Genomic DNA, 23,843 nt, shown 5'->3' with positions numbered 1-23,843 from the left:
GACATTACACTGACAGCATTGGTACTAATAACTTGGTAGATTAATTGAATTTTATTACTCTAACATGTTCATAAGTAGGTTTTGATTTTCTCTAAACAAACAATATATAAGCAGACATGTAGTAGATAGATAATTTTATATATACCTGATAAAAACAATGTTGGATATGCATTTACCCTAATACCTGTTCGTGAAGGAAGGGTAATTCTAAATTTTTCACTAAAATGCCCGTGACAGACATTGATATATTTGCATTGTGGTTTATCCAGGTAACTTACTACTATTTACTTGATCAACTCATTTTTGAAAAGGAGCGAGATCATTCTTTGGGAAACGATGTCTAATTTCCGTAGTAGATCTTTACCCCGGTACACTACATCTTTTATTACACTGACGCATTTTCATCAATTTTTATATTATTACTCCATAATAATTAATGTAAAACAGAAAATATGAACAACGTAAGACAAAGATTTCTTGATCTAAACAAAAACCAAAACCTTCAAACGACAAACTTAAAAATGGAATACCGTATATATACTATGAATATATACCGTGAAATTTCTATTTTTTCTATGCAGCCATGCTACTCTGTTCAAACTTTCTCTAGAGAAATAATAGCACGATATTTAGTAATTAAATTTGTTTATTGAACAATAATACTTTTCACCTTAGGTATTACTTTTTTTTATATTTGTTTTTATAAATAAAAAATTTATACAGCACAGTACTATTCAACTTCTCTCGATGGGTTTGGCCATTTCAAGTATTCTAGGTGTTGCCTTGTATTTGAGAGCATTCTTGGATATAGCCCATGGGTCGTAATCTTCGTCTTCTTTTGATTTTTCACTTCGTTTCTTAGGCTGAGCCATTTCTTCAATTCTTGGTGTCACTAAAGTAACAGTAAAAGTCATAAATAAATCAAATTATGTCTAGTAAATGTTTAGTTCAGATTGTCATCAAATGTTTTAATCCCATTTTGTATTAACTACTTTTGTGTACTACGTTTTGCAGTAATTAATCTGTAATAAATTATACATTTTACTATGCGTTCTTTAATAGCTCGTTAAGTGAAATGGGGACTTATAAAATTAATATATTCAGCAATAAAACAACCAAATAGAACTTCTCTCATATCGATCTCTGTAATTATGTTCTATTTTTGCCCAGTTTTCATGGTATATTAAATACTCCTTTGTTTCTTTATTGCTTTTTCGGCGTCATTATGATCAAGTCTGTCGTTTATTAAGAATAATTTGGAAAATATTTTTCTACAAGCAAATTAAAGTAATTTATTTTTTCTAATTTATATATAATAAGAAACAATTTTGGGTTTCCTTAATAGAGGGCTTTAAAGTCGCATAACTCTAGTAATACTTATTCAATGAGTCATACTATAGGTATTTTCGTCATATTTTGCTTTTTTACTTTCGAAAATGGAAAAATGAAGAAATTGAAAATTGTATAAATATAGATATCGATATTTTTTCAAGAAATATCGATATTCTTGGGCGATATTTTTTTAGAATGTAGAGCGATTATTGTTAGGAAATCATCAAGCAGGCCATGGTCATAAATTACAACTGTAAAGTGATGCATGAACTCACATGAAAGATATTTGTTGGATGTTGTCTTGAACACGTAATTATATTATGTGTCTTACACAAATCATTCTATTGAAAGTTAATAATTTATTCCTGATGATTTCGCTTATTAGATTGCAGAGGTTCGTAAGTAACTTTGAACACAGGAAAATGTTTATTTTTGGGACCCGATTATATATAGTTTAGCATGAAAAATTTCATGTTTGTTGCGTTGCAACTTCCGGTTGGAAGCAGAGTTGGCCTGAGTAAAAATCGTTGTTGATTGTTTTTGTTACTTCTAACTCAAAAATAAGCTTTGTCCGATAACATGACCTTTTAGGTGTAAAATTATTTACTTCTTTTATTTAGTAGAAATTTGATACTGTGTTGTTTCGTTACTGTTACCACGTACACAACAGATGGCGCACCTTAATAGCTAACAGTGAATTCTGTTTTTCTTAGGAAATATTGACTCAAATTCATACCATTATATCGTAGCGCACTTCTCTTCACTTGGCCTGGTTCTAGCGGTTTTGGTAAATTCAGCAGTCGTGCCGGAAGTTGTGCCAGCTGAATGATCTTTTCCGTCGGTTGATAAGTTAACGCTGCAGGATTGACCTAAAGGTAATTATTAAAATAAAAATTATCGGATTATGAATAAACTCTTGCTAATTTTAGGTAAAAAATTATAGTTTATTCAAAAAACTTTAGGAAATAGAAATAGTGTTCTTTACGGTGAGCTATTACTTTCACACATTACAGCCACTCAGTATTGCTTAATCAGATCATGGTCTCTTAAATTGTTATGGTGACAAATTGTTATTTTGTTTGACTTGAACTTTTATTCAATAATTAGAATACAATAAGAACTTACAATTGCAAAAGCGTATCTTTTACATTTTTCATAATGGTTAACTGAGTATTGTCATCCGTTATTAGTATCATTTTCCGAAACGGATATTCATTCAAACGTCAAATGATAATATAAATTATAATTGTTATTAATTTATATTAGTATTACGAGAAGGAATACTAACAGTTTTGTAGATATAGTAAATGCATTAGGGAGAACGTAATAATTAAATCTAGTTTTATCAAGAAGGATGTGAACAGGTAGTGACGGAAGGAACTAATGAAAAATACAGTGATATCAAAACGACTTGACAAGGAAACACTGTAACGAAGGAAACAAGAATTAAACGTAAAAGGGTAAATATATTCCCTAATGATAGTAAAACTCATTACTTGGATATAAAAATATTTATTTGGTGGATTAAGCCTCCTGGGCATATCTATTAAAACTACATAAAAGCATGTCTAGAAATAACCCCAAACTACAAATTATTGTAATATGTGTATTGACGTGCATTGGCTGTTTTATTGGATATATCCTAGTCTATTTAAAATAACATTGAAGTTACGTCATCATGATGTTTAATGTGTTGCCTGCCCCAATTTGTAAATTCGTTTCAGAATCAGATAATACTTTTCTTTTTATTTTATTTTAGTTAAAAAGTAACAAAATGATGTCTGATACGTCCGAACACGCAACTGAACCAGCCTGTAAATGTCATTCGGTTGTCAAATGTCTGCAAAATTCCTCGAAACATTAGCATGCGTTAGAAAGGAAATTTTTGAAGTTGCTGGTGTTTTTATTCGAAATATTTTTCTCGTGTTGCAGTTACATTGAAAGTTAGTGTGGCCAAATCTATCAAAGAAACACACACCATAAAATTTTGGATTCCCCGAAAAGAAAATGTTTACATACCTTGGTGTTCTATTCAAAATTTATGAAATGTATAAAAACTGCGGGTAGTTCTTTTAACACAAACTTAATCTAACATAATTATTTAGTGTTAGTGTGAAAAATATCCATAGAAAACTTAGGGATATGCAGGACTTTGAGGGATGTAGAACATCCTTACATACACTGTTGAGTAATATCGGATTTAAATTGTATAGAGATAACCCGCCAATAAGTGTAATGTAACTTTCAGAAATTTAAATCAGAATTTTAAAATAATACAAATTTTAAAATCATATAACAAAATCAAGGAAAACTTATTATTTCAATTTGTGTATTTAGTTGAGATATGGATATATTAGAAAGTGACAATGGGTCATTCATGGCAAGATGATAATAAAAATAGTGATAATATAAATAAATAAAGACAACAAAAGTTGATAGAAAAAGGTAAACGTTGGAATAGCAATTGGTTCGGTTTTGTTAGTTACAACATTTATTAATAAGTCATTGGAGATATATTGTTCTTCATGCTGTAAACAGGAATGGAATTGAAATGGTGTGTGGCAAAGAATTATTACAATAGACATTCTGGTCGAGAAGGATATATAAGCAAGAACTGGCTGGATATGTGGAAAGAAGCATTGTCTACTATAACATCTTCGGTTTGAACAAACTTGATCAGATACATTAAAGAAGAAACTGGTAAATGGTGGAACCGTGAACAAGTGTTAGATAGATTGGAAATTAACAACTTAGTTATTCACTTGAATAGCGGTTCCAAAAGTGAGAGTGATCGTATTAAACTTTCTGAGTGTGGGATTATGATAACTGTAGGAAATCGTGTTTGAGAGAGTAAAAGGTCTATGTGTTTAATTGTCCAGAATATACAGGGGCATTTGGTTAGAATATATGAGGAGAAAAATAATATTAACTCTTTTACAGATAGGGATAATATATTAGGAAGAATGCATTGATTAACTCAAATTTTACCAAGAAAGATGTATATAGATAGTAACGGTACAACACATTCAGAAGATATACAGTGATATTAAAATGATTTTACAAGGAAACATGCATGGAAGGAAACAAGAATTAAATGTAGAACGTAAATGTGCTCTCTAATGAAAGTAAAACACATCGTTTAGATATACAATTTTTCATTAGGTATATTAGCGCTCCAGGAGATACCATTGCATAAGAAATGCGCTTAATAAAGTGCCTCATAGGTGGTGTGGAAAAGAGTTCAATGTAAATATAATAAAACACAACACTTACACAACTATTATTGTAGTGTAAATTCTTCGATAATATATGCATTAGGTGTACTATGATGTTAAAATAAATTGTATTTGGTAATTTTTTAAAAATATTTTATTTAGATTAGAATCTTGTTATGTCAGAGTCAAAATGAACTAAAACTCAGAGTTAATGCGACAACATTGCATAGATGATGTGAATTCACCGTCTTATTGAACTGATTCTAGAGCCTATTCAAAGTTATTTATACATACGTCATCAAGATGTTTAATGTATTGCCTCTCGCAATTTGTAAAATCGTTTTAGAATCTGACAATATTTTCTTCCTCATTTTATTCCACTTAAAAAGAGACACAATGTTGCCTGATTAGTTCGAATACGTAAACGAATGGGCCTGTCAACGTCGTCTGGTTGAGTCGAATGCAAAATGTTTGTAAGCAATAGTGATAAGAGGTTATAACTCTAACCTATAAACTATTGTGGCTGTATAATTAGCTATAGTTTTTACATGTACTATAATGTTAAAATAAATTATATTTGATAACATTTTTGTTCAATTATTTTATTTAGAGTAGAATTGTTGTGTGTTAAAGCTAAACTGAACTATAACTCAGAGTTGATGCGGCAACATTGCGACGTTTTGACGTCACAAATTTAGATGACGTATATACAAAATAAATTTCAATAGATTATATATAATTATGTGTATACTTCGAATAACTCAATAATACTAAATGGAAAACTGTTAATTTAATTTTAAAGAATTTTAAGGTTATGTATTTGAGTGTTTAAACCCCCTTGACTACCAGCCCCTGTTACATAACGTAACTCAATACAAGGTGTTTAAAAATTCTTGTCACGTGTTGTGCGAAGTAATGCATATTAATACGTTTTCTAGTTTTTCTTTGACTGATGCTTGTCCTTGACTTGTTCTCGTTATATTTATATATCTCGATTTTTTATCTACATAGAGATGTGCAAAAAAAACCGCCCCGAAAATGTCAATACATCCGAGTAGGCAAGGAATACAGAAAACACGAAAGAAAATATTTTCATTTGTCGTGAGAAAACGTTACTCTTTCCCTCTATCCACCTCCCTTTCTCTAACCCCCACCCCCGTGTCTTAACAATATAAACAAATACCTACATCGAGACTCTTCGGTTTTTCAATTACGTAAGGTTTCGGTGCCGCCAGTTCGCCCAGCCGGTCGAAGTTGGAGAATATCTTCGATGCCTTCTTCTGAAATGGAGAAAAAAACAAAGCAAAGACGCGGGTTCGTTCGATACGCCGAATAATCTCGGTTTACTTTTATGGGTTCCGGGCCGAAGGTCGGTTTCGGTTTCGCCAGATCGGTCGTCCTCTTGAAGTCCGGGCTGGCTTTTTTCTCCTTCCCCTTGGCCTGTTGTCGCAATTGTCTGTCGAAATAATAAGGATGAATAAGTACGACAGCATCGGGGTAAATAAGGAGAACTGTCTCGGAAATCGTGTCGTTTTTTCGAACGACGAATGCTCCAAAAACAAGAAAATGTTTTTTATGTCGTGTATTATAATGAATTTTTTTGTAATTTTAAATATTTATTTGGATACATTTTTATTTGGACGCAGTATGTATATACTAATAGTAGACAAAAGTCTAGTTCTGGGGAATACCCGCATGTTCACCAGGATTTCACGGGATTTTGTTAGTTGTTGAAAATTATTCGTATATTAGAAAAATATAATACAATTAGAATAAATTATCTTGAATTCAGTTAAAATATTTTGGTGTATTTTTCGTCCCCTATAAGATAAAAAATGTAATATGAAGATTCATTTATAAACATTTTTAATTTTAAATTAATATTTAAAAGAAAATAAAATAATATATAATTATTTATCAATATACAAATATTACAATAAGAAACCAACGTTATAATTCTTGTGAGTTATTCCTATACTTAAGGAGTAGTGGCTATTTTTGGAGAATCCTAATCAATATTCAGTAAACTTTGGTAGTTTCCGCCTGATTTTGCTATTTAGAATCAATCAAGAGGTAGAATCCAACGAACTACAACAACCATTTTGGATATGACTCTAGTACTGGTAGGAGCGCTGTTTGATAAGCTTACGAATTTTGTTGTTTATAGTTTACTTGTTCTTGTAGTGTTCATATTTCGATAGTAGACAGTAATGGATAAATAATCAATTTGTGAATATTGTCAGAACACTTTTAATATGAACAAACATATGAGGACATTCCATTTAGGTGCGTATCCATTCAATTTTTATTTTAATATTGCAAATTGGATTGAATTTTATATTAAATTCATTATATCTTAGGCATAGTTGACCCTGTAAAAGTAAAAGTACAGATTAATCTGACTCGATGTCCTTTTTGTGAGTATATCTCATCAAAATCACAGCTCGTTGATCATATAGTCATTCCACAGCATTAAAATTGTACAAGAAACATTGAAGTTTGACTTGTTTGAAGATTTTCAAGGTTAGAGGTTCCTATTTTAGTAAAAACCTTACCATTTCTAAATTGGAGAGTAATCGATTAGAAATTCATAAAAATATATCAAAGGGTGAGTGGTGAGAGTTATTAAAATCCGATAAAAATATAATTGCAGACAAACTATCTGCTAATATTTCAATAGATGCTACATTGGTTTAAACTCAAGCTAATTTCAGTAATGGTAATTTGAAAAGACTAAAGTTATTGACTCCTAAAAGTTTATATAATATTTAGCAAGAAAATCTATTGAATTCCACAGGTACGTGACGCTACAAGTGTTGAAGCATGGCTAAATGAGGTCAAAAATATAGGTATAGTAATATGGTATATTAAACGAATATAGTCATGAATGTATACATGTATAGTCTATTCAAAATTTTTTTGTACATACGTCATCCAGATGTTAAATGTATTGTCTGTCTCAATTTGTAAATTCGTTTCAGAAACAGACAATATTTTCCTTCTCATTTTATTCTAGTTAAAAAAAGACACGATGCTGTCTGATTAGCTCGAACGCGTAAACGAATGAGCCTGTCAAAGTCGTCCGGTTGTCAGACGTATGCAATATTCTTGAAAGCAATATAATAAGAGGTTATAACGCTAACCTATAAACTATTGTAACTGTGTAATTGACTGTAGTTTTTAGATGTACTATAATGTTAAAATAAATTATATTTGATAACATTTTTGTTCAATTATTTTATTTAGATTAGAATTTTGTTGTATGTCAAAGCCAAACTGAATTAAAAGAGTTGGGAACTTAGACTTAGAGAAGAACTTGGAGATTTAAATCGGCAATATTGCGACATTTTGACGTCATGAATTTAGATGACGTATGTAGAAAATAACTTTGAATATATTATATAATATATAGGCTCAATGCACGTCAATTTGAATTGGATTTCTTGCTTTTATTGAATGAATTAAGAGAGGGCCTGACGCAACACAGTTTTTTGAAGTTGTTTAGAAAGTATACTTATAATTTTTTTCGGGCCCTACCCACCAATGAAATATATCAACAGAACGTTTAGGTTGAAAAAAAGTTTGATTTTTATTATAATACTAATTTATTTACTAATTACTTTACTCGACTTTTTATTATTAACCTTACAATCTGACTACGAAGACCTATCTCAAAGAATAAGACGTAGTTGGTACAAAAATGGTGAAATCAATTATGAAGATGTTAATGAGAAATAATTGGAAATGGAATGTGTTCTGTTGATTAATTGCAAACCTTCACAATGAATATCGTCTTTTGAAGGAAAAGGATATTTAGGAAACATTTTCAATTGTTTTGAGTTTTGAGAATTGTTTGATTCACTCCAAATTGAATGGAATAACAATGTTACAATGCTATAATTACAATGCTTCAAGCAAGATTAACCAGCTTGTCGCGAATATACTCATACTTTTGAGCTCTGTTAAGGTCATAAGGGGTCACTAATACTAAGGTGCTGTAAAAAGCATCATATTTCAGTGTGTAAGGCCACCAAAGACGGACTGAAGTTGTTGTGAATCAACCCAGTCTGCTGAAATTTGGACAGAAGCTTGCAGTTCAGGGTCAACGGCCATCAAAGACGGATTGTAGTACCTTGGTTTCTTTGTTGTGGACTATCGGAATCTGGAGTCGTCAAAACTTCAATACCATTCAAACCATTCAATATAGGCTAGAGCAAAGAAATTTTGGTAGATCAACAAAGGCAATCTGGCTCACGAATACACAGACTTATAATGTTCCAATTATAAGCTGCCCAAATGGGATAACGATCATGTACATACTTTTACTCGTTTCTTTAGGAGGAAACGTTTCTTTAGGAGCCTGACTACGAGAACTGTATATAAGACGAGCCGGAGTGTTCGTTCATGTTAAGAATGAAGGGTTGTAATGAGGTGGGATATCTAGACATATCCATGTTTTAATCGATTTAAATCCTCAGTGTCTTTATGTATTGCCGTTTAACCAGTCGCTTCTTATTTCCCTAAAATAATATAGCACATTAAAGTAAATTAATCGGTTTTGTCCCATTATATATTTCGTAAATCATATATAATGTCGTTCAAAACAATGTTCACAGGAATGAAATGAACAAATTGATGACCCTGCGGCTCTCGATTCAAATAAAACAATAAAATTGCTCGACAAGGCGATTGCAGTGGGGTGATGGCCACCGGAAAAAATATCGATATATCGATACATCGTTTTCGATATTTTTAAAATATCGATATTTTACAAAAAATATATCGATTTGTTCCAGTTTTTAAAAAATGTGGAACGGTCATCGTAAACTGATTGATAATGGTTGCCTTTAACTTACCGTTGACGTCTATCCCGTTCTTTTTTCTTATAGAAATTATATATGGAACCCCAGGCCTTTCTGATATTTTTATTTATTTTTCTTTTGTACGTCTTGCTAGTTTTTTCGAAAGATCTCCTATTTACATAAAGATGCCTGAAAAAATATAAGTTAATAATACATATACGTTTCCCTCTTTTGGACTTTGCAAAAAGAGACCCTTTTCAATGTATTTTGATATATGATCCTTAAAGGGAATTATTTATGTTACTTTAATTTTTAACGGGGATGATACCTTGATACTTTTTACTTATGACATATGGAAATTACTTATACAGTTGTGTATATTCAGAAATATAGTGGACATTCGGTGATTGCAATCGCTTAAATGTGGCACTACTATAAAATATTGTACCATAAATACAAAATATGGTGATTTATATTTTATGGGTCTTATTATTTGTTGTTTATTTATTGTCGAAAATGTTTTCTTCTTCTGATTACCACTTGTTAAGGTGGTTTTGGCTGTCACACGGTTTCGAAATTAAAAAGTTCGAGAATGGACTGATAATCGGATCTATGTCAAACTAATATCCTTCTTTTGACGCGGTATCGCTAAATTGCCAATAAGATGGGAATTGGTTGTAAAAGTGATCAGAATACATGCAAGCACCTAATAAGTTAATAGCCTGGTTTAAGCAGGATAATGTTAGACCTGCTACACGTCTAACGTTAGTATGAATGTCATGCAGAAAATATTTCCAGAAATAGTGATTTTGAAAAGATATTTCGAAGTTATATTGGATTATCTACACGGAATCGGCATCTTCTCCCTTCCAAACGTTATGGAGATATCTCTTATGGAGTATTCAAGTTATCGAAAAATTCTAGTTAAAATTAAATAAAACATTAATGGTGATTTGATGATTTTGCAGGCAGAATATCTTTAAGGAATAGAATGTTCAAGAATCTCAATCTGGTGAAATTCATGAGGATACAATTTTTAACATAACACAGTTTACAAATTAGGGTCAACTTTTGGACCCAAGCAGATAAGAACCATTCCTAACATTTGATATCCTGAACTCAGATTTTCAATCCGTGTGTCAAGATTGGTTCTAGTTACGACTTGGCAACGTACGAAAATGAAGAGATGTTTTGTAACGCGTTCAGAACAAAGCTGTACAAGTGGTCACTTGGTGAAAATGTATACTTTTCATTTTCTATGCCAACGTTATAGAAAGAACACAAAAATCATGCAAATACTTTTACTAGATGAATGTTGTCGGTATAAATGCATATAAATAATATAATGTAAAATAGTACAGTATAAATATATTGACTTATAATCAGTGTCGAAGCCATTTCCACATACAGGACCTTACAGAAAAATACCTTAAGAACTTCAAACTTTATTACTGGCGAGTAATGAAAGCAATCTCGTTATAGAAGAAAAACATAATTTAATTTAATTTTGCAAAGTTAACTGAGTTATTTGATTCGCGATTTGAATTTATCGAAACAAAAACAAAAAGCAGAGTTGCTTGATTCTCGGTTGCAGGAATGAAAACATTCAAGAAACACGCGATTTTACAGTACTTCAAATAAGAAAACGATGTGTTTCTGCAATGATATCAAAGATTTATTTGATGCGACAAATACACCAAATGAATTAATGGCGTTTAGATGGTTTTAAGTACAGTTTGAAGGCGATTCTAATCCTCATTGTTACGACATAATGCGAATAATTGGGTCTAAGATTAAATACAATTACCATCAATGGAAACTATGCGGCGATCTAAAGATCGAGAAATACACTAATTGAACTTACTTTCGAGATATTAATTGATTTATATATTCATTACAGGTTATTGGTCGGGGTGTAATTTGGATTCACGAAATATTGCTATTTTTTGTGTCTGTGGGACAGCCGTTCAGTTGATCATCATTATGTGAGAAAGGTGTGTCCGATTCGTACCCATTATGAGTCAGGACAATAAACAATTCTGTACCTTGTACTTTGTCAAAACTCTCAATCGCGAAGTACCGGCTTTCCAGTATTTAACTAATTTGCTTCCAAAACTGTCATATGCAACAATCGAAGAAGGTATATTTATGAGATTTGATATTCGAAAACTAATTGCTGACGCAGAGTTTACAAAATCTCTAATGCCTGATGTTCTAGTTGACAATTTGTCGCAAAATTGTCACAAGATTAGAGCTCGACACCAAGATATAGCGACAATATTTTAGGACGAGTGTATGATGAACGATTATTGTTGGATTCTGATGCGTGAAATAAATCCCAGTTCAACTTTCATTTATTTCTGATTTTTACTTTTTAATTCAATATATGGACGTTACTGGTCAAAAATAGTAAAATAATGGATTTATTGTATATTTCGATAACTAGAACCAATTTTAAAAAATGGTTGCTGATTTGGATTCAGTCAAAACCCTGAATACTTGGAATTAGAAACTGTATTTATACTCTAATTATAAATGTTCATTTAGATACAATTTAATAAACTCCTAACGTGTCATTTAATTTTTAAAAGTAAAAGTATCACGGATCATTATATAATAAAACATTTAAAAAAAATTAATTGTTTAGTTTTAATAGTCTGAAATACGGCGGAGGTCCGATAAGTATTTAGCCTACAAAAGAAAAACGGAAATTTTAAAAAAGTGGCGATTTATTTCTCAACGCGGTCTCCTTTTAGCTCGATACACTTGACGACGTTCGACGTTGCGACGTTCGAACTTCATTAATCCGTTTGAAAAATACGTTTTCTTGAGGTCTGCAAAGCGATGGCGATGACCTCCACATTCGACTCAAATTTCTGCTCGGCGAGTGACTTTTTCAAGATAGGGAACAAAATAAGTCGCACGGAGCCAAATCTGCAACATACGGTGGATGGGACAGCAGTTCGTAGTACAATTCGATCAATTTAGCGGTGGCGAATGCGGATGTGTGAGTGAGAGCGTTGTCATGGCAGAGGAGCATTTTTTTCACCAAATGAGATCGTTTTTCTGCAGTTAGGCGTCGAATTGGCCCAATAATTGGGCGTAGTACAGCTTTCTGACCATTTTGCTAACATGCAATACGTCACACCTTGTGAATACCAGAAAACGGTGGTCATCACTGTTATAATTAAAGGCGCAGTTATTATTTGTAGTGTATACGACGATGGGTAATATTTCTTTCGTCTATAGTTAGATGCCCTCATTATAATTAGATACAATATTTGAAATATGTAAAAACAGAGGTTAGGTTAACATAGGGAATTAAGAAATGAGTCGAAGAAGTAGGTAGTGTGTGTAAAAAATATAAAATAAATCATCTACCATAATGTGTGTTAAATAAAAATGATGAAATCTTCACTGCATATATTATTATTTAGGAATGGACAGTGTTCGCCATCTTTGGAGCATGTTCGCTGGGTGAAGTGCACCGTTTCGGCTATTACTTGGTCTCTGGTGTGTACCAGTGGATTCATGTTTCGTCGACGGTCACGAAATGACGCGGAAACGTTTAAACAATGTCAAACATTGCTCTGAAGTGGTCTAACGATTGCTCTTATTTCCAGGAGTGAGCAAACGCCGTAACCATCGCACCTACAGCTTTATCATGCTCCAAATTTCATGCAGTATATGACCCACACTATCTTTTCAGGTTGCTACTCTCTCAGATATCTTGCATACCTTCAATCGGTGGTCGATCAATACGATTTTGTCATGTTATTCTCTGTGGTAGCCGTTTTCGGGGCAACTAGGTGTAGCTCATGAAAAACCGACATACGATCACGGTGAAACTCGTTAAAATAATTTTTGTCGATCGTCATTGAAAGAGAAAAGTCAACGTACACAGCATCCAAGCTCTCTTTGATATCACTACGCGATTTCCCTTTCAAAAAAAAAAAAAAAGAATCGAATCATCGACCGATAACGCTCTTTTATTATTTCTCTAAAATCAACGGACACGCGATCAAATCGAGACTACGAGTCCGATTCGGTTGAAAGTTCGATAGTATCCGTACAGGATACAAAATTTCTCTTGCGATCGATTGATCAGGCGGCGAGTCTAAGTACCTATCGAATCACCCTTGTATCCTCGAATAATAAAACATTCTCGTATCAATTTAAACCAGTTTCGTAATGGGATGAAAGAGACCACCGGCCCAATAAATCCGGTAATTTCGCATTCGGTCCTCAATTTATGGAATAAAATTTACCTCAGCGGCGGTCTGGATAGCTGATCCGAATAAAATTTGATCTCGTCGTTGAGTTTGGGAAATTGTCTCGGACGAGGCAGCGCGGTGGCCGGCCTCGGCATATACTTCTTTGTTACGTGCACCGGCTTGGACAGCTGATCCAGTCTCCAGTTGTACTTGTATTTTTTCATGATGGCCAGTAGCTTGGCCGGGATCTGGGGACCGACGAGGGGAACCGGCGGGGACGGAGACGTCGGGTTCACGGTGATGTCGATGTGGACGCGCTCCATGTCCCCCTTGGCTTGCTGCATGCTGAAATGGTTTGTGTAAATGGCACGGAGAATTTTGTTGATGTTTGTCGGGAAATTGTTTTGAAATTGACGTTTGTGTTTTTGGTTAATTAATTGTTGTGCTTGCTATTGTTTACTTTTGCTGGTTTTGACTTTGGTTGTTTCAGTGTTCGGGCGAAAACAGAGGAAATTGTTATTTTAGGTATTTGCGTGTATTCTGATTATTATTTTGCACTTAAAAACGCTTATTTGGAAAAATTGGTTCATTGTATATTAATCAAAATATTTTCTACACCTTTTTCGCTTCTTTTTGGCAACATCGTGGTACTGCATCAGAACAATTAGTGATCAGAACGTTGCGTGCTGGCAACATGTGTCCCTGTGAATTTTAGGAGTAGTTTTAGAAAATAAATTGATATATCGATATTATTGTTGACCGATATTTTATTTTTCGTAAAAAATAGTAATGACTATCTCAGTGAAATACAAGCTTCGGTTGTTTTTTTCAGTCGTGATAACAGACGGAGAGGTGTGAACTCTTTCCCATATTACTTTTGAGAGAGGAAAGGATAGAGATAATTAATTTATTCTCGGAGCTGTGTACGAGACGTTGTAGCAGATGTCTCGTAGATGCTGATTTTAAATAATTTTAAATCGGCAAGTTGCTGTGTGAAAAAATTGAAAAGGAATAATGATTCCAGATACGCATACTTAGGAATGTTTTTATACCTGTGCCATAAGTAAGATGGAGATATACTTAACTTTTTCTTCACTCTTGAAATTTCTTTAGAAGGAAAAGAAAGAGGAGATAATTGCGGGATTCTATTGTCTTGAAAACAATAGTTTCATTTTGAATGACGTAATTTTTTAAAATATTTTTGGGGAAATAGTTGCTAAGAAAACAAAAATGAGGTCAAAATTATTTTAATGCTTACCAATCAAAATATTGTTCTTTTTTACTCATTAATAAATAATGTATAAATAATATTGAAAAAATAGAGTTCCTAAATGCTGCTATATTAAAGTAACATAAAAAAACAAAACATAAAACCATATATTTACATAACTAGTCATGACTGAAACTAGACAGACGGAAAGTAGCGACTCAAACAGTTGATAGTTTCCAATATAATATACAAAAAGCCGGCTTCGTTGGAGCAGTGCTCATGGCAACAGGACAGTCCACCTACTCTTGCGATGGTCGCGGGTTCGGTTCCTGCTGGGGCATGGATGTAATTTATGTTTGTGATTATAATTGTAAATGTCTCTAGACAACAAGGGAAAATCTAATAGGGAATAACCATCTCGGTCACGCCAATAACCAGGTTGGGTAAGACCGGTTGTCTTCTAGGATGGTCTCTACGTTGACCACTGGCCAGTCGGTAGGCTTAATGCCGAGAACCGTGGTTCGGAGCCCACTTTAAACAGTAGGTCCACTCCAGATAAACCCTCGTTGGTAAAAAGGAGACTTATATACTTTTGATATTTAATTTAAAAGTTTAAATTTAATTTTATAAAAATATAGTTTAGTTTATTAAAGATATCGGTACTTTTAAAAATATTTAAAAATAATCAATGATATATCAATATATTTTTCCGTGGTTAGGCTATCTCTAGTGTGGCCACTTTGTTGTTATGCAAGAGGGGATGACTTGCGTCTGTTATTTGCTACTGACCAATTTGTTCAATTGATGTCCATAGACATCTACTCTAGTACCACTTTCTTTAGGTTTTAACAGCTTTAGTTACGAAGGGTTTGTGCATTGTCGTATTAGATTGTTTTATCACTAATCGCAATACGCCAGCGAAAATTATTTTTTACTTTCTTTAGTGACCTTCTTTTATCAAGTTTTGTTACTTTCTTAGTCTTCAGTCAATTCGCCTTGTAGCCATTTTCAATTTTTACCCGATCTCAAAAAAGGAGGAGGTTCTGTGTTCGACTGTATATTCTTTAAATATATGTTTACATATTTCTCTGTCAATTATAGACCGATTTTCAAAATTCTTTTTTTATTCGAAAGAGTGCACTTCCGAGGTGGTCCCATCGGAAGCAAGTCTAATGGTGGAATCCGAGGAAATCGGGGGAAACTCTTGGGAAAAATTTCGAAGCCACATACAGAGTTTTCACATATTTTTGTACTTAAATAATCAGATATTTGTTATAATGTTATTGCTGAACTGATGCAATGGGAGACCGGAAGTCGTTCAGCGCAAAAGCCGTTGTTTTTAAAGCGCTAATCATATCATATGAGAAGCCGCAAAAATATTGTAGGCAACTGCTTCTGTGGTCTAGTGGTTAGTTCGGCTCCCACGAGGAGATCGCGGGCCGATTCCCGGCGGGCTTAACGATTTTTGTTGTTTTAGTTTGGTTACAACATTTGTCAAATCATCTGGGCTAAATAGCAGGCTCCGGCGTGTCTTTATTCCTATTTTTGTTCATAGAGGCTGCACTTTGACTTGACCTACCCATTGTAATACTTATTAAAATAACTGCGTAATTTGTTGAGTACACATCTAACATTGAAAAGAGAAAAATTAAATATTTTTAACAAAAAAATTGAAATAACCACTAAAAATAAATAAGGAACTCACTAAAAATTAACAAACAATCAAACAAAACAAACAAGATTTTTAACACAAGAAAGTTTTAAAATAAAATATGTACATTACAATCCTTATAATAACCAAATAAAAATAAACAAAAATCTTATTTAACCTATCTACGACACATATTTTATATTCTACTATATACACACAATTTACCTGTTGACAATATTACATTAATTGTTACCAGCTAATCACTTTGAAGTCGGTATATATTATTATTTTTGTTTTGTTGGGGCTCGGCACCGAATTCAAACTGATCAGTTGATATTAGTTAAAATAATATTGTAAATAGATAAATAGCTTTCCCATCACATGTAAATATCTAAAAAAAGTCAAGAGTAATGAATTGTTCATTTGTTTGAAATTTCTTTAAGAGTTTGAGTTCTATTCTCATCCAGTAAATCTGTCTTCATGCTTCGTTCTTGAACTTTTATGATCCTTCAGATTGTTTTTTTATTATTGACATTAAAATTATCAAACTTTTTCATATTAAATAACAAAAACAGTGAATGAATTAATATCAATGATTAGACTCTATATAACTTGTATAACTCAGTAATTGTGAATGAAGACATGTTATTTTATATAGAGAAATGTCGGAACCATCGACTTTAATAGTTAGGTAGGTATTTTAATAGTTGAAGGCATTGATTTTTGGGATCATGGATATTTTTTCGTTCTCCAGCAGACTGCGTTATCAGGAGCATGTGTCTACTACAGTAATGCGTTTATGATATACATCTAGGCAATACATCTGTTGGATATTCTTTAATAACACTAGTGATAACACAAGTGTAAATATTTTTACACCTATAACTATATATTTAACCTCTATTTATTTAATCAACTAATCAGTGCAATTTACAAAATATCTTGCTAAAATATCAACAATTTGGTAGTTTAAGTGTTATGCCATCCTTTGAAGATGCATTAGTTTCTTTGTAACTTTTCTGTAACCATTTTGTGTTTTTGCTTTAAATATATCTTCGTTCAAGTATTATTCCAGAACGCTACACTGAAATTAAATTATATATTTCTATCAAGCGTGACAACATTGTCAGTGTAAATCGAAATAATATGCACATCAAAAACAAATTAACAGAGATCATCACATTATACCGACAATTAATATAACCTTTTGCTAGCTACTGATTTTAATAATATGTTTATACAACTTAAAAACATAGATTAGTCTTCTTTTAGTTCTATATATACTCCATGTGCCAATTCCGTTAATTTTTCTTTCTTGCTAATCAGTCTTATTGCTTCAGTCGGGGTTTTCCCTTGCTTTAATTTTTATTTATATGTAAATCACCTGGATTGAAGAAGGCTTTGTTTATTTTTTTAACAGAGTTTGGACATTTGTCGAACAACATAACCTTAAATAGTGGTGATTGGTATCAATATCACATACTTTTTCTTTTAATTAATGTTACGTGTTCGTTATCAATATTGAAACAATAATCTAATTTTATTTTTTGATTATCATTTCAGCTCTATAAACCCCATTAACTTTTTTCTACTATGTAGTTCTACGCCTGGGATACTAATAGTTATTTTAACTAATACTAAATATCCTTTTAAATTCGTCGTATTTATCGTTTAAGTTGCAGGACGCAATCGCTTAGGAGAAATTAATTTTTAATTCCGGAAGTGGCTTTCATTTCTGTCCCTGGCTCTGCCTCGGCCTTTCTGCAGGTTTCTGTTAAGATATACATGATTCCCTTTACGAGGCCGTAGAACAAATTAAAACTTCATATTCAATTCCGTGTAATCTTCTAGCAGTAGTCTGTTTAACAATAGATGCTGCTCTTTTAATTATATTTGTATTTAAGTAAATGTATTTAACTTGATACACTTTCTTCATTTGAAGATTTTTATCATAAGAAAATAAAATCTTGAATATACAAATGGTATAAAAAACAATATTTTTTTAAAGAAACTGATATATTTTCAGTAATAGCAATGCATACTTAAATCTAGTTAAGGAGGAATTCCAATATATATATATAATAAGAAAATAAAAATATAGAAAAATAAGGCAATTCGTTGGTGGGGCTAGTTATAGCGTGCAAAAAGTGATAAGACAGCTTAAGAGAGCCTGGGAAACAATGTGAAGCAATTTTCTTGCACCAACTTTGCCTTTTCAACACATATCTATGCATTTTAATCTTATATATAATACTATTTTCTACAAGTTAATATTAATTATATACTTCTTTAGTTATTTCCGTTCTTATCACTCTCTTGGTAATTGTCAATACTGAGACATAAACCCACATCAAGAAAACTTGATTCAGCCACTGTCCTCTTCGTAGATTATCTTTAGACTAAAAATATTAAATATAAAAATAATTTTGTTAAATAATTATTATATCAAGAACGTAATATTGAAACAAATTACTTACTTTTTCATACGTACAGCCAACATCAGGGTAATTTTAATTCGTCACTAGCTAAAATGTGGGCAGTTTCTCTTTACTTAATCTAATATTATATTGATCTTCAGTTTTCGAAAGATTTTAGCATGTTTTAGTGTTTTACAGTATCTATACAAATAGTCAATTGCAGCTGCAGCACGCTAAAAATATTTTCAGTAAAAAAATTGGTAACTTAATATGTATTATAATAATAACATAATAGTGTCAATATTTATCTTTAATGCATTTTACTGGTAAGAGGGCCCATTATATTGTTTCTAGTCTAGTCTGACTCTGACTATTTATTGGCTTTGGCATTATCACTCAGAGTAATTACAAACTATAAGTAGCGATTTCAAATATATCAAGCAAAGCACCAAAACAATGTCGGTTTATAACCTCTATTATCCTTAATGTTTTGAAGAATTTTGAATATATTTGGCAATCAAGAGAATCTCCCATAAGATGTTAGGATAAGGTTACATTTTCGGATACTTTAGACTGTATTATAACTCTTTTAATGAGAATAAAATGAGAAGGAAAAATAGTGTCATTATTCGCAGCAGTGCTTGAAGATAGTCAAGCGTAATAAACCCCAGTTTTTGTATCGATATGTGATAATGGATGAAACATGGCTCCATCATTTCACTCCGAAGTTCAATCGACACTCATTCGAGTGGACTGCACACTATGAACCCGCTCCAAAGCGTGGGAAAAGGCAACAGTCGGCTGGCAAGGTTGTGGCGTCTGTATTTTAGAATGCACAGGGAACAATTTTCATTGACTACCTTGAAAAGGGAAGGACCATCATCAGCGACTATTACATAGCGTTATTGGACCATTTGAAGGACGAAATCGCCGAAAAACGGCCGCATTAAAAAAAAGAAATTGCTGCTTCACCAAGATAACACACCGTGTCACAAGTCAGTGAAAACGATGGCAAAAATCCATGAATTAGGTTTCGAATTGCTTCTTCATCCACCGTATTCTCCAGATCTGGCCCCAAGCGACTATTTCCTGTTCTCAGATCTCAAAAGAATGCTCGCTGGGAAGAAATTTTCGTCGAATGCAGAGGTGCATGCTGAATCTAAGGCCTATTTTGAAGCAAAGGACAAATCGTACTACAAAAATGCTATCGAAAAGTTGGAGGGTCGCTATAATCAGTGTTCCACCCTTGAAGGGAATTATGTTGAATAAAAAAACTAATTTTGGCAAAAAAATTTGTTTTACTATGTTAAGCCGGGGACTTTTCAATTGACCTGTTAGCTGATGTATTAATTTCGTACTCGCCTTGATTGTGTGAATGCAAGTTCAACAGAACATTAGTAATATCATAAATTAATTTGTAAATTAAGATTGTATTAAGCATATTGAATCTAGGATGTAATTAAATTCATATTTTGAACTATATGTATATATTAAATTACACAGAAATGTTATTTATCTAAATTCACAGGCGCCCAGTTAATCAAACATTTCTTTTTTTGTTTCTTTTAGTGTAGTCTTTAATTTACATTCCTCATTACTCATTACTCTTCTATAGACAATGACAAACAATATAATATGATATATATCATATCTGTAAAATATGATAGACTATAACGGATTTTTGTAAACAAAAAAATCCAATCATACAACCATATAATTTTAATATATCTTTATTTCGAACGAACAAAACAATCCTATTTCGGTCTGGCGAGTTCCACAATCCTCTGGGTCGGTCTGTAAGTTAACGCGCTGGATCTTACACTCGTTCCGGTTCGGGTTTCATCGTCGGACGGTTGCCTGTCAATCTTTTTTTGGACCACGTGTTTGGGCTGGGCCAGATTCTGGATCCTTTTTGAGGCTACAAAAGGGTCGGGAATTAATTAATTATTAAACGTACGCGTCGGTCCGGAATTGGACCGAACAAAATATTGACCGAATTAAATGTGCCTTTCCAGTTTCTTGTTTTCTTCCTTATTAGGGGTTTCGGGATCATAATTTCGCTCGGGAGGAATGTACAATTTGTTTATGGCTAAGGGAAACGGTCACGGAGAAGCCGGACGGATATGGCCCGGGGGCGGAAATAATTTTAATTCTGTAAGTGATATGTCTGGTGTTATATCACAATATTGTTCGAAAATATTATGTTTGCTAATATTTTAAAGGGCTTCGATAATTTTTAATTAGTATGACGGTCATGCAGGATTTCTCTGAGCATTAGATTAAAAGTTAGCAAAATAACGTAGAAGATATCTACAAAAATTAATAAGCATATATTTTTCACCATTTTCTGCCTATTTTTTTCCATATTTCTGACAAAATGGCGATATCGTATCGATGGAATTGTATTGGTTTGACAGCAATCCAATTATCAATTCTGTTTTGCAATGTTTTAACATTTCGAAACCGTGAGCTAGATTTAGTTAGTTGATCTTAACGATAAGTGGAAATCAAAAGGCGCTAGGCATGCTGAGTGCGCTGGGTGTGGCAGAACTTCCCATTCGAGTTGTAACAGGGTTTCCTTCACAAGTCTTGCTGATGACTTTGCAACTGTTACTTCTTGATGTTTTTTTTTGAAAAATGCCTTATTTAACGTGTTTAGATTGTTCCAGGTAGTTCAAATGAATTAGAGACGGTAAAATACAGCTTAATAGCTAATAGGAAATACATATCGATGTATTAAACCCGTACTCACCATATTATATTTGTATATTAAGTATAAGAATATATAATGTAAGATGTTAAGAGATAGATATTTGTAGTGTCAATTTAAACCACCTTAATTGTATTTTATTGACCTTATTTTTTTATTAATAGAGTAGTAGTAATAAATTAATTTGGAAACTAGGATTATACTAAGTAATCTTCTGTAAGATGTCAAGATATGTAAAGTAGAACTTCATTAGTGTCGGCAGATATTTATAGTGACAGTTTAAACTGTCTTATTAGTATTTTATTCGCCTTATTTTTGTATTAATGCAAGTACAATAGAATAGTAGTAATAAACTAATTTGTATATTAGAATTATATATCTACATTAGATATACTAAGTATATCTAATATAAGATGTAAAGAGATGTAAAATTCATTAGTGTTGGCAGATATCTCTAGTGTAAACTTGTTGATTTCCATATGCATAGATAGACTTTATGTTTTTTAATTTTTATTCTTTTAGTATTCCACAATTTACCCAATGGACAATAAGCTTATTGTGGTATTTATGGTATACAATGACTTGTAGAAGATCGTGAAGGGGGATATCGCGCTGAATTAAGTTATTACTGGCGTAATATGTGGCGTCAACGATGGCATACAGCACTTTATTTTGTACCATGTTACATAGTACCTGTTTTTTAGACTAATAATTTTTCTGTGTTGTTTCTTCAAACTCTCGTAACGTGTGCTTGAGCGTTGTCATGTAAGATGGTGACTTTGCATCTATTAATCGCTATGCTGATCTTTTTTATAACAATACTTCGTTCGGCTTTAGTAGCTCGTTATGCACTATACTTTGCTGATGCCATCATATGCATAGCAAGACTGTAGCTATGCATATTTCACTTTAGTTTTCCTAGACTGACTGGATTATGTTGGCCCTTTAAATCGTTTTACTGCTAAAATCAGCGAAAAATCAAAGCCTTTATGTTAAGTTGTTAAACTGTTGCTTATATTAATACCAGTGAATATCGATAATCAAAATACACGGAATCACCTAATAATAAAGTTCCTTTGATTTACCATACAAAAACCTTTATTTGGGTAATAAGTGTTAGTTGTGTGTTATGTTAAGGCTTATTTGATCTACTCGTATATTTTAGGTTTTTGGTTTATTTACATTTAGTCAAAAGAAAATATTTTTCTCAATCTCAATTTAAATCAATTTTTAATCAAATTTAACAGCTATTTAAAAAATTCCTTGGTATAAAGGCTTTCTATCCTAGGAAGATTATTTTGGAGGGGATTAAATACACATCTAACAGTATATACTTATACATTTTTAATTAAAACTTATGTTAACCAACAAATAAACATGAAGTTGATTTATGTGTATTGGTAGCATTTTTCCTTGTGATTACAGAATATGTATAGAATGCAGTGTAGATGTACATTTATATTTCGATGCTTTTTCTAAGCTTTAATTACTCTATGACTTAAGAATATGTAACTATCTAAATTTAGTAATTAAACAATATAATGTATTATTAAAAATTAAATTACCTTTGTACTTGGAAGATGGCTTTTTTCTAGATCGATTTATGTCTGCTTCTTCCTCCAGTGATATCCGTCGTTTAGGTTTGGCCAGTTCAGCTAAGTGCTCTTTATTCACGCCCTTAAACATCACATATTTATTCGTGTAATAATGAAACAGATAAGCACACAAACTGGACAATATTTTTGAATAGAGTTGATTTGAAATGATCCACTTACCCTTTCATAATATTTTCTCGTTTTCTTTTCCATGTTTTTTGGAGATACTAGAATTTTGATGTAGTCAGTCAATTAAGATATGTCAAGTATACGTGACGCAGAGAAGTACCTGTTAATTTTTTCAATTTTTCAGCGCCTCTTTATGCTTTATGAAGTTCATTTAAATCGGTTTGAAATGAAACGAAATGAAAGTGATATGAGAATTCTTCGAATAAATAATTCAGTTCATTGTCAAATATATAATGAATCATTATTAGTTGTAGCAATAAATTGACATATGTCAATTTGTTATTCTATATATACGGGGTGAAGGAAAATTACTCTTTCAGTTGCAAATACTTAGAATTTCGCGCTATATAACAGCAATCATGAATATGGTATCGGACTTATATATGTATATGATACATTTAAATTAATTAGCTGCTCTTGGGTAATACGAGTACGAGTGGTTAACATAAGATTTAAAGACACAATAGGAAGTTAAATGAGCCAATTGCAACCATATATATAGTAAGTC

At 32.3% G+C, this 23,843-nt stretch overlaps 2 protein-coding genes across 3 annotated transcripts; both read right to left on the bottom strand.

Moving 5' to 3' along the window:
- Positions 1-635: 635 nt before the first annotated feature.
- Positions 636-14,000, bottom strand: Theg (Testicular haploid expressed gene). Its single transcript, XM_076394385.1, has 6 exons — positions 13,618-14,000; positions 9,404-9,538; positions 5,895-6,003; positions 5,735-5,827; positions 2,069-2,201; positions 636-892 (listed from the first exon to the last, which is right to left on the bottom strand). The coding sequence occupies exons 1-6, from the start codon at positions 13,905-13,907 to the stop codon at positions 735-737; spliced, it is 918 nt and encodes a 305-aa protein (XP_076250500.1). The 5' UTR covers positions 13,908-14,000; the 3' UTR covers positions 636-734.
- A 6,555-nt stretch (positions 14,001-20,555) lies between these two features.
- LOC143190024 (uncharacterized) lies at positions 20,556-23,564 on the bottom strand. 2 transcript variants are annotated; one of them, XM_076394075.1, is made up of 4 exons: positions 23,436-23,564; positions 23,327-23,373; positions 23,117-23,228; positions 20,556-20,759 (listed from the first exon to the last, which is right to left on the bottom strand). In XM_076394075.1, exons 2-4 carry the CDS (start codon positions 23,357-23,359, stop codon positions 20,596-20,598), a joined length of 309 nt encoding a protein of 102 aa, XP_076250190.1. In that variant the 5' UTR covers positions 23,360-23,373; positions 23,436-23,564; the 3' UTR covers positions 20,556-20,595. The 2 variants fall into 2 exon arrangements, with proteins under 2 accessions (XP_076250190.1, XP_076250189.1); XM_076394074.1 differs by lacking the exon at positions 23,436-23,564 and having other exon boundaries at positions 23,327-23,430.
- Positions 23,565-23,843: the final 279 nt, after the last annotated feature.

Source organism: Rhynchophorus ferrugineus, unplaced genomic scaffold, assembly GCF_030347505.1.
Source record: "Rhynchophorus ferrugineus isolate W39M unplaced genomic scaffold, kcgeb_rfMv2 rfM2, whole genome shotgun sequence".
Taxonomy (NCBI): Eukaryota; Metazoa; Arthropoda; class Insecta; order Coleoptera; family Curculionidae; genus Rhynchophorus; species Rhynchophorus ferrugineus.
Note: the sequence above shows the minus strand (reverse complement) of the source record. Positions and strands in the feature narration are given on the sequence as shown.

Excerpts from the sequence above, each read along its gene's own strand:
- Theg (XM_076394385.1), bottom strand. The coding sequence starts at position 13,907 with ATGCAGCAAGCCAAGGGGGACATGGAGCGCGTCCACATCGACATCACC. Across the intron at positions 2,202-5,734 it reads AAAAACCGAAGAGTCTCGAT|GTCAATCCTGCAGCGTTAAC; the intron begins GTAGGTATTTGT and ends AATTACCTTTAG. Across the intron at positions 893-2,068 it reads AAGTGCGCTACGATATAATG|TGACACCAAGAATTGAAGAA; the intron begins GTATGAATTTGA and ends CTGTTACTTTAG.
- LOC143190024 (XM_076394075.1), bottom strand. The coding sequence starts at position 23,359 with ATGGAAAAGAAAACGAGAAAATATTATGAAAGG. Across the intron at positions 23,229-23,326 it reads CGAGAAAATATTATGAAAGG|GGCGTGAATAAAGAGCACTT; the intron begins GTAAGTGGATCA and ends GTGATGTTTAAG. Across the intron at positions 20,760-23,116 it reads GCCATCTTCCAAGTACAAAG|CCTCAAAAAGGATCCAGAAT; the intron begins GTAATTTAATTT and ends ACCCTTTTGTAG.